The sequence below is a fragment of the Battus philenor genome, unplaced genomic scaffold (assembly GCF_028537555.1).
Source record: "Battus philenor isolate CCGP_79_NKW_IND1 unplaced genomic scaffold, ilBatPhil1.0.hap1 SCAF_18, whole genome shotgun sequence".
NCBI classification, from domain to species: Eukaryota; Metazoa; Arthropoda; class Insecta; order Lepidoptera; family Papilionidae; genus Battus; species Battus philenor.
Window position 1 is genome coordinate 7,708,458 of NW_027181680.1, and position 10,680 is coordinate 7,719,137.

Genomic DNA, 10,680 nt, shown 5'->3' on the forward strand with positions numbered 1-10,680 from the left:
ACACGATACTGTAAAGAAAAAATGTCTATCTATTGGCAAATTTTAGAATTTTTAAAGAAATAATGTTATTAAATTCTTCTTTCTAGTAAATTGTAAATAATATACACCAAAAATCATAAACAGTATAATGATTCTATTACAAATTAAAAATTCAAATAAAAATGTAGTTATAAACACTTTAGAAAAAAATCAAAACCATTCTCTGTCTCCTAGTTACATTTAATTGCACTGAAAAACTGGTGTTTTTTTTTATTTGATCAATAAAGATGCACTTAAATTCTAACGTAAGGTAAAGCCAAAAATATCATGAGTACTTCAAGAATAAGAATAACAACTTTTAATGTCTATTACTTATAATATAGATACATACATACCTTTTGATTTGACATCTCAATAAAATTACTTATTAAGGAAAATTTATAAAAAGTATCCCACTATGTATAAGTTTGTTTATTGTGTGTTTTTTTTGTAGAATAAACTTATAATGTAAAATTTACTTTCAATAATTTCTATTGTTTAAAGTAAATTTACAATGTTAGATAATTGACTTATATTTTAATAAGTAATAGTATTATTATACTATTACTTATTAATAATTTGGAACTTGTGACCTTTAACCACAGCTTACATTTTTCATTAAAAATTAAATGTAATTGTCAGTGAAGTATGAGATCATCTCACCTCTACTGTCAACTGTCGCTGTCAACTGTCGTATTACGGGTGCAATCTAATTCAACTGTCATCTATCAATATTTGCGACATGAAATTACTCTGATTGGCGTTTAAATATAATAAACACAATGTTCCGAAAAAATATTTTTTCGTTATTAACAATGGTTCACCAAAAATACTATATTGAACATCACTGAGATACAAACTTATCTCAGTTACCATCTCCGTTTATACTCTAAAAATGCAGGGAAGAACTATACTGGAATTGCCGCTTGAAGTATTGGGAAATATATTTAATTTTTTAAACATATATGATCTGTGTAATTTAATGCGTACATGTAAAACATTCAAAAACTTAATTATACATGATAATGCAATATGGAGAAAGCGAGCTCGAGACAAATTAATAATTCGAAATCCATTAACTAGGTAAGGATGTAAATAATATACACCTTAATAAATATTGGATCACCAATTTATTATACATATATGTTTTTAGGGATCCTGAAAATCTGTGTTGGTATAACAGATGTCGAATTTCAAATAATTGGTGTCAAGGGATATACAAAAATCAGGTAAAAAAATTGGCTAAAAATTTTAAATTAATCAGAATCTGATAACAAATACTTAATTTTGTTCTGTTTTCCTTTTATCTATATGTATATCTATGTATCATTAGAAATGCATATTAAACCTAGGATTGTGTAATATGATACATACAAATATTTATAAATAATTAGGCCAAGATCTTGGTGAAGCCGCAAAATTTGTAAAGGTTGACATCAACTACTATGATTGAGTGAATCAATGCTGTAATATTTATATTTATTATCATAATAGAGTTTTTATACACTTATGGTCATATTTAAATCATTGCAAAAGAGGGTAAACTATTATAATAATAAGTCATTAGATATGGGCAATGCTTTGTGGCAATCCTTTAGGGAAGGTGTATACCTAGCAATGGGCTAATCTATTAAGTGATATGATAATTATAAAATATAGAGATTTTTATGGCAGTCTCACTATTTTATTTTTTAAAAATTCCTCATTGTGCAAAAAGGACTAAGATTCATTTTATTTAGGCGGTAATGGGGTCTTAAACTTAATTTTATTTTGAAAATAGTTATGTTTACATGTACTGGCTAAAATGTTATGACTGATAAAATCCATATTTTTTCATTGAATTAAAGAATGATGTACAGACTTGGGTGAGTATACAAAGCGTAAAGGATACAAGATTATATCAAACATATAGCAGTTCACACATTATACAGTATCTAAAGCAGTGGATGCTCTTTATTCACCACAGGTCTTTAAATAGTTCATTCTAACTTTGTTCATTCTGATCTAAATGGATGATGTCACTTGGAATGGGGTTCTTTGACTATTTACTGATTAAAGCAAATAAGAAAAGGTATGGAGATGATGAGATAGATATGCTTATTGTAACATTGTTAGAGAAAGGCTGTATTTGCTTTGAGCATATACCCAACAAGACATCCTAGTAAACAGGTCACTGATAATGGTTAGATATGTCAGCGATTATTAATAATTAGTGCACATTGTGACACCTTTTGCATTGCCAATTTATGACAATTTCACATAATGTATAATTAACATATGAATATCTTGTTCAGATAGATGTAAATAGCTATGACACTATGAGGAAGTTAATATTAAACGTGTCACCCAATATGAAAAAAAATCTTATTGGTCAAATGTCTTTACAATTAGTACTAACCATGCCACTAGCATTAATTTTCATAGCAATTTTTTAGTTTGAATTTTAATTATATTTAATATTTCCATGCAATTAATTGTAAAAATTTATACCGGACGTGGCCAAACTGCATCTCGTGAGCCACATGCAGCCTTTGAGTGATTATTTTTGGCTCTGATTGATTATCGAATTATTTTAATATCATTTTTATAACCTATGTCAGCTCCTTATTCTTCCTTATCCAATAATTATTAGTATTCTACCATGAAATTAGCGAAATTCAAACACCGATCATTATTAACTAACCGGCATCTTAATTATTATTAGGAGCGCTGTCATATACATGTAAATTTATATCTAATTTCAATACACGTTTTGTACTTCTGTCATACAATTTCAATAAATATAATTTTTGTAAAAAAAATTCGTTTGCGTGTTTTAAATACGTATAAAATTGCGTCCCGCGAAAAATTTCAAATTTCGAACAATGACTCGAACTGTCAAGGGGCGTGGCCATCCCTGGCTCATAAATTATGAACAAATGTGTTTTTGCATTCCTCAAATTATGTCCATGAATATATTATTTAACACGATCTAATTTTTACATATTAGTGTCACATACCATACAAACTTTGGCTTATGTATGTAAATATTTTCGTTTTGATCTATTGATCTCATTTTTGGTAGCCCTTGTTTAATTGAGATGGAAGGTGTTTAGTTGCTTCTTTCATAAGAAAACTCTAAGTGCATAATAATATAAAACTTATTTCTGTTCACAGAATCATCAATGAACCATATTATTAACTGTTCTAGATAGTCCTGCACCATGACACACTTTACATGCCCTGGCTTAAGTTTCATAATACAGAAATTTTACTATTGGCGCTCGGGTCAGATCTGTTCTGTTTTCCTACAGATAATAGAGGTTTTCCATACTGTAAATCCACCCTGTGGGCTTTAGATGTTCCAACTGTAAGAAGATATGATGTGAGGACAAACGACATATCAAGATTTGTTATCAGGGATAATATATTAGTTTGTGGAAACAGGTAACCTTTTTATCATTAATAATGTTGTGTTTTGGTTTGGCATTTACAGCATCCAGAGGTAAAGCTCTGTAGGTAATAAATTTTTAGTAGTATTATTTTTATAGTAACTAGATTTGAAAGTCTACAAGAGCTTCACTATGAACCAGTACAATAAATATTATACAGTATTACAAGGCCATTATAGTAGTCGTTTAGGTGAATGCTTCATAGTGTGTCCACAAGGCACTGTCTAAGATAGGAGCCATTTATCAATTACGTCACTTAAAATTTTCCTTTTTGCAACTCCTTCCTCCCTTCACAACACATTAAACTATCAGCAACTCCCCTCGGAAATATTAAGTCACAAAAGATAAACCTCCTGAAAACGGAGAACACACTATGATACATGCTGTTTTATAGTGGGAATATTCAACCAGTGGTATTCATTTAGGAGGCCCTTTGTAATGTCTTACTAAATGTAAATCTGTAAAAAAATAAATAGTATGACTGACCTTAGTAAAAAATATACTAAATTGTCACTTAGTGCACATGTCAACTGGACACTGGGGCCCACAAGATGGTCAGATATTCTTGTTAAGGTCATTAAAAGACACTGGATGCAGCCAGCTTCCAAACCGTCTTGTTAGAAATTGGTATGGGAGGCCTATGGCTGAAGTGATGATGATGATCAAAGAAATGAGATGTTAAATCAACATATGAAGTATCTCATTGACTAAGTTAAAGAAAGTTATAATTAATTTTTTTTGTAGAGATGGTTGTGTTGCTGTATTTCTTGTAAATAATCCAAGAAGGAAACCAACATTACTTTGTCATATTGAAGATTGCCATCATGGTGGTCAAGTAGAAGTGTCAGCAGTTGAAATAATTAAGACAGACAGCAGTTTATGTGTGTTAACAGGTTCACATAAAAGTTCACAACTGTGTATGTGGTCTTGGAGGCTAACACATAATGATTATGAATATTTAAGTGAAGAAATGCAAAACATGAACTATAGTAAGTAAAAACAAGTTGTGTGATCCCTAAAGAATTCCTCTCCTTCTCCGTCTTTCTCTCAAGAGACATTTGCTTTCGAAAATTTCTTTCAAACTACTTTCACTGCTATTGAGTGTTGGAGAAAAACATTAAGCATATGAAAATGTTTTAGCACCAAAACATTTTCAATACAAAGCAGATACGAGAGTCAGGCATAGAGAATCAATTACTATTTTATAATTATTACTAGACATTTATATGAAATATATACATATGTTCAATCACTCCTATCAGCCGATAGATGCCCATTGCAAAGGAAGCCCTCCCTCAGCTAGTGATTTCTTGCGAGTACATCGGTCCACCGGGGGTCTAACCAAGCAACCACTTCTCAGATCCATTTGTCATCTCTGGCAAACACACATTGGTCACAGACCTTCGTCTCCAAACATTACGGTATTTTATATATATAGACTTATAAATTCGGTATAATTAACAATTAAAAAAGCCTAGCACTATTTTTGATGGAAAAATAAATAGCCCATCGAAATATGAGAGGAAACTATGTTCTAACTGAACGAACACTTCTGTCACTACTGTAGGAACATTACAAGTAAACTATTAACGTTATTAATAAATGTAGTTATCCTTACTTGCCTGGTTAGAACCCTAAACATAAAAGTAAAACAAATCCACAATTTTTAACATTCTGAAAATTTTGTTATTTTAAGACGAGTTTTATTTACAGGAAATGACATCAAAACACTTCCCAAAAACCTTGGTGTTAGATGCCTTGCCACAAACAAGTCTAATGATAAAATTGCCATTGGTCTTACAGGAAACAATAGCCCGCTTGTACTTGACTATCAAATGTAGGGTTTATTTGTTATTTTTATTATATTTATGAGAATATAAGAGAATATTAATTGTAACTTTATTATTGCAGAAATGATTTTCAGCTAGACGTTGAAGTATCAAAAAATGGAAAATCTGTAATCAGAGACATACAATGGCATAATGAAAATACAGTAGCCCATGTATCTCATTCCGGAATGCTGCAACTTACAGATATTCGAATCAAGCAAATGGTTAATATTTATTTCTTTTGAATCTCACTAGTTTAATGATTTACTACCAATAAGTAAAATAATGTTATTTGGCATATGCCAGTTTTTGACACCTCCGTCTCATAGACCAATTTCAATATTTTGCTGGAATTGGTGGAACCCCTTGAGCGTCAAAAATGGAGGTTTTTATGCAACTACATTGCGTAACTAAACTACAAGTAACAGTCTCTGAGCTTACAATATTATCAGCCTATGTTGATAGCTGGAGTCAAGCCAATGTTATAGTTGTTCACTATCGAAAGCAAATATTAGTGGATTCCACATTCACCATCATTTCAGCCGCAGAACTTTCACTGCTGGCCTCTCCCATAGATTTACTATAAGACCGGTTGGAAGCAGTATGCATCCAGCATGTTTCAACAACTTTAACAAGATCCTCTGCAGATCTTGTTTGTAGACGATCTACGCTGCGCTTGCTGATCCATTTAATACGTTAATATGACTCTATTATTGTAAATATTAAACACAAAATTGTGCTTAAATAAAAAAATAATAATAGTAACTGACTTTTTTAGGTTTACGAGAGCATGGATCCATTTCAATCATCATTATATTGTGTAAAATCAGATGGCAACAATGCATTAGTTGTTGGTGCTTCAGAATATTCACGATGTGTACTTTTTGACGTACGACGACCCGCACGTCATGTACAGGTATAATAACATTTGAACTTGTTATTCAACATTTTCTAAAATATTTAGTTTGCTTTTTCAAAGTATGCGTAAAAATCTAAACTTTATATGGTCTGATAAAGTACAATGCACAAAATTTATTATCATGTCAGTAGATAGACGCTCACTGCAAGGCATAGGCTTCCCTTAAAAATCTTTACCGTGACCGGTCTTCCGCTGCCCGCATACAGCGCCTTCCCGCAATCTTGACTATGTCGTCGATCCATCTAGTGGTAGGCCAATTCATGTTGCGACTACTGACTCGTGGTCGCCACTAAATACCTTTATACTTTTGTGGCTCTCCTCATTTCTGATGCAAATTCGCAGCCCCCACCATAGTCCTTGCTCTCTAGCTGACTTTGAGCCTTATAAGGACCATTGTAAAATATAATCCAAAGCCTGTATATTTATAACGCCAGTTGCTTAAAATTGTTATTGATCATCATTCATTAAAACATGTTAGTTACAAAATAATGATAAAAATTTTTTATGCAACTTTCACTTCATGTGCCATAATTCAGGGAAATAAATTTTAATAATCATAAAAAAGTTTAAATAGGTAAAAAATACTTTAAACTCACAACATAGAAAATTAGTAAGTGTGTTGAGTATTGAAAGACAATATGCAAATCTATAAATGGTACCTAAATGATGTTCCAGATGTATTTCACACAGAAAAAGTCGTCGCCAATTTATAGCTTGGACTTCAGTTCGTCGAAGCTATTAGCTGCGGCTGATCGCAGCATAGCGTTGGTAAACTTTGACGTTAATCCTGCTGTTGCAAAAAAGCATGATTATTCCGATGTATTTGAAGTCATTGCAAGAAATTAATTTTTAATAAAAATTATTGCACTTGTAATAGTTGTATCTTTTTAATGTCCATTATCTGATTGCCTTCTTCTCTTTTCGACATCATACAGTTCCCACATAGCTATTTTGGATGTATGATGATAATATATAAGTTTTTTCAATGTTTCATTTTTATGAAAACACAACTAAAAATCAAGAAACACATATATAAATTCTTAAATTTTATAGAACATTAGTATGATGAAACGTTTGAACTTGTTCTATGATAAAATAATGTTTTTTTAATATGAAATTTAACGCTAATTAAATAGAATAAACAGCAAATAAATAATATGTAACTTTGACAAATACAAGCATTCCGAATGGAACAGTCATTCACATTCAGAGGAGGTACTTTCTTTTTTATAGCCTTTGTTCTTTGTACAAGTCTTTTCTTTCAATAAGGATAGAGAACCTCTCTACTGCTATAGTATTCTGGTCTTAAAATACTTAAAATCAAAATGGTATTTATAACATTGCGTTGCCTACTAATGGCAAAATAGTAGTAGCAACACAGTCTTATCAATCATTTGTTGTGATGGTTATGTCAGTGTCACAAATAAAAATGACACCATGAGTTGATTCAACAGAAATAAAATTTAATATTAACACACAAACTACATGCAATATGTTCAAAAATAGGCTATTCAATATATTAAGAGCAGTTCGAAGAATTCCATATAAGCTATCCGTCACGAAAATTCGAAATTTTACCCCAACAACACTTGGAATGCTTGCTACCACCGCATTTTGTGCAGAACAAGAAAATTTCGGAAGTGATTCCTATGATGGAAGTTTAGAGCATGAATTCCTTATACGGCAAGCAACCACTGTTAATGTAAATGCAGCTACACAGCTTCTTACAGTTACTCTTGTGGCAATACAAGATACAAGTGAGAGGTAGTTTATACAGATTCATTTAACATTAATTGTTATGGTCATTACTTATTGGAACTTTAAAAATTTTTACATTTGTAATAATGAAATATTTTGTCAAACAACCTTTTCCCAACAACTGCTGATAAACAATGCTCTGTTAACTATTAACTTGTTTAATATATACTTCGTGACTTTCTCAATGGCAAATTTTAAAATATTACTGTAGATTGAATAATTTTACCTTGCACTATGGTAATACATGAGTTTGAGAACAAAAAATCTTTTTCCTTCAATTCAATAGCTTACATTTGTTATACATAAATGCCACATTATCTTGACATAAACAGAATATGATTATATGGAATACATAAAAAAACTTGACCAGCAAAAGGGCAAGGGTTCTCTGGGAAACTAATATGCAATTAATATATTAGGTATAAAAATTTAAAGTATTTACTAACAATTAATGGCAATTTGATTGGTTTGTAGATTGTAAATTTTATTTTAATAATTTTCTTTAAAGATTAAGAGAAGTTCTTACAAAAGAGATATGCTTAGTCCAACAAGCGATGGAATGGGGTGAAACTACTCCACCACAACACTGGGATCAGCTAGTAGCCATCCGTGGTGCTCTTTGTGACTTGAGATACAATCTACGAACACTACACAGTATGTATTAAAATTTTTTGTCATTATTGTCAATGTAAAATTTTGGTGAAACCAAATCCAGTAAAGTAATTTTCCAGAGCAGACTAAGGTTGTCAAAACAGCCTTCAAGCTTCCTTAATGCAGAGGTCCAGTTTGAATACCTTTGCATTCTAAATCTCATAAATTCCAAAGATAAACAGCATTTTGGACCAAAAATTTAAGCCAATTTAATTTGCATATAAAAATAGGATTCAATTTCATTTACTGTTCCTTAATATCAAAACCTTTTATTGAAAGTTTAATAAGTTGATGCTATTACTTAAGTTCACAATAAAGATGTTTGAAAATGAATTATTAAACTTTTTGCTAACTTGAAATACATACATTCATTCATTAAATAATTGTTCAAAAAAATGTTGTCTAAGGTTACATGGATTATGCCGAAAAGCTAGCCACAGTTGCTGCAGAAATCTCTTACCTTTCTGGAAATAAAGCAGCATCTGATGCTATTTGTGAGAGAATAGATCATGCTACCAGGTAATATAAGAAAAAAAGTTAAGAAATAATTACTTTAATGCATATATAATTTTAATATAATTTCATGTATATTTCACTTGCAGTATTTTACATTTAAGCAATTAAGAGTTACTTATAACAAGAATATTTTTTTTTCACAACATTTATCACTTTAACTCTTACATATAATAGTAATTAGTACAAGTTGGGAAAAGAGAAACAAATATTTTACACATGTAATAAAAGCTGACCAATTATAAAATGTATCAAAACAAAATAAACCATATTCTTTTACTCCCTCTCTGCATTTTAATTATAAAAGCCATATAAAAACAATTTAATTAGGAACTACTTGTAACAAATACTGCAGATTTAAAACAATAAAGGAAAAATGTGTTGCATATTGCTTTTTTAATTTTAATATTATTAAAACTTTACAATATACAAAATTAATTTTCCTCAGAACTTGCAACACCGAAAAGCAGCTGAATAAAGTGCTTCAAGAAGAGAGCTTAGAATTACAACAGAAGGCCATCATCAGTGCTCCACAGCTTGAAGAAAAACTGAAAGATGATGATTTCAATGACAAAACGTCAAACATTGTTTAGTTATAAAAATAATAAGTATGTAATTTTGTATCCCAACAAGCACATATTATAAGGAAATAAATAGAACCATTAACTATATGCAACACTTATTTTTTACTCAATATGTTTATTTATGGTACATACAAAAATTTATCCTATTTTTATTAAAAAAAAAAACAAGGTATGTTAAACTGTTTATATATGAAATTTTGAACAAATATTCTTCTTATTATTATTATATTAGGAATTTAAATGAAAATAATTGAAATAATATTTCATAATTGTACTTTTATCTATCAAATTTGACATATACCATTACATTACCATTGTTTCGTTTTTGCTAATTTACTAACAAGTTTTAGTAATACAGCCAACTTTTTTGTATGTTCCTCATAGCTTGCAAATAAAAATCATGTAAGAACATGTGTAAATACAGACATGTTTCATAACTTTAAGAAATCATGCAATAGAGGTGCTAATGTTATTCTATTACATAAGTATTTATAAAGCAATCTATTATTTTTTGCAAAAATAGTTACAGAAATGCCCAGCCAATATTCAATCCATCGTCAAACTACAAAACATAAAAAGAAAAACTAAATTGAATTAAGAATAAAAATCAACATTGTTGTAAAATTTCATTGAGGTGAGCATGTTCATTACGGACTGGACTAAAAAATATGATCAGTATTTACTGATACGAGATATGTTGATAGATATGCTGTTGTCTATTTGGTTTAAAGAACTTTGTCTTTTCCCAATTGTATTATAATACTGTATAGATAAATTTCTATAAGCGCTGTCAAAATTAGATTTAAAAAATTATGAAAAAGCAGTTGGGTATATATTGGTATATAAAAAACAGGTTTAGTTATTATTCACAATTCTATATTGCCCATGGGTTGATTAACAATCTTTGGAGTATAATGCAAAAGTTTAAAATATTTCCTTATATTCCGTCTTTATTATTTTATACTTAAATAGTTGCA

At 30.1% G+C, this 10,680-nt stretch overlaps 2 protein-coding genes across 2 annotated transcripts; both read left to right on the forward strand.

The window, feature by feature from the left end:
* The first annotated feature begins 704 nt into the window (after positions 1-704).
* LOC137920253 (F-box/WD repeat-containing protein 4) lies at positions 705-7,051 on the forward strand. The gene is made up of 8 exons (XM_068763530.1): positions 705-1,101; positions 1,172-1,247; positions 3,209-3,444; positions 4,194-4,438; positions 5,163-5,286; positions 5,361-5,502; positions 6,057-6,194; positions 6,873-7,051. The coding sequence occupies exons 1-8, from the start codon at positions 914-916 to the stop codon at positions 7,041-7,043; spliced, it is 1,320 nt and encodes a 439-aa protein (XP_068619631.1). The 5' UTR covers positions 705-913; the 3' UTR covers positions 7,044-7,051.
* A 562-nt stretch (positions 7,052-7,613) lies between these two features.
* On the forward strand, positions 7,614-9,780 carry LOC137920367 (uncharacterized). The gene is made up of 4 exons (XM_068763674.1): positions 7,614-7,961; positions 8,464-8,609; positions 9,014-9,125; positions 9,568-9,780. Exons 1-4 carry the CDS (start codon positions 7,690-7,692, stop codon positions 9,710-9,712), a joined length of 675 nt encoding a protein of 224 aa, XP_068619775.1. The 5' UTR covers positions 7,614-7,689; the 3' UTR covers positions 9,713-9,780.
* The last annotated feature ends 900 nt before the right edge of the window (positions 9,781-10,680 follow it).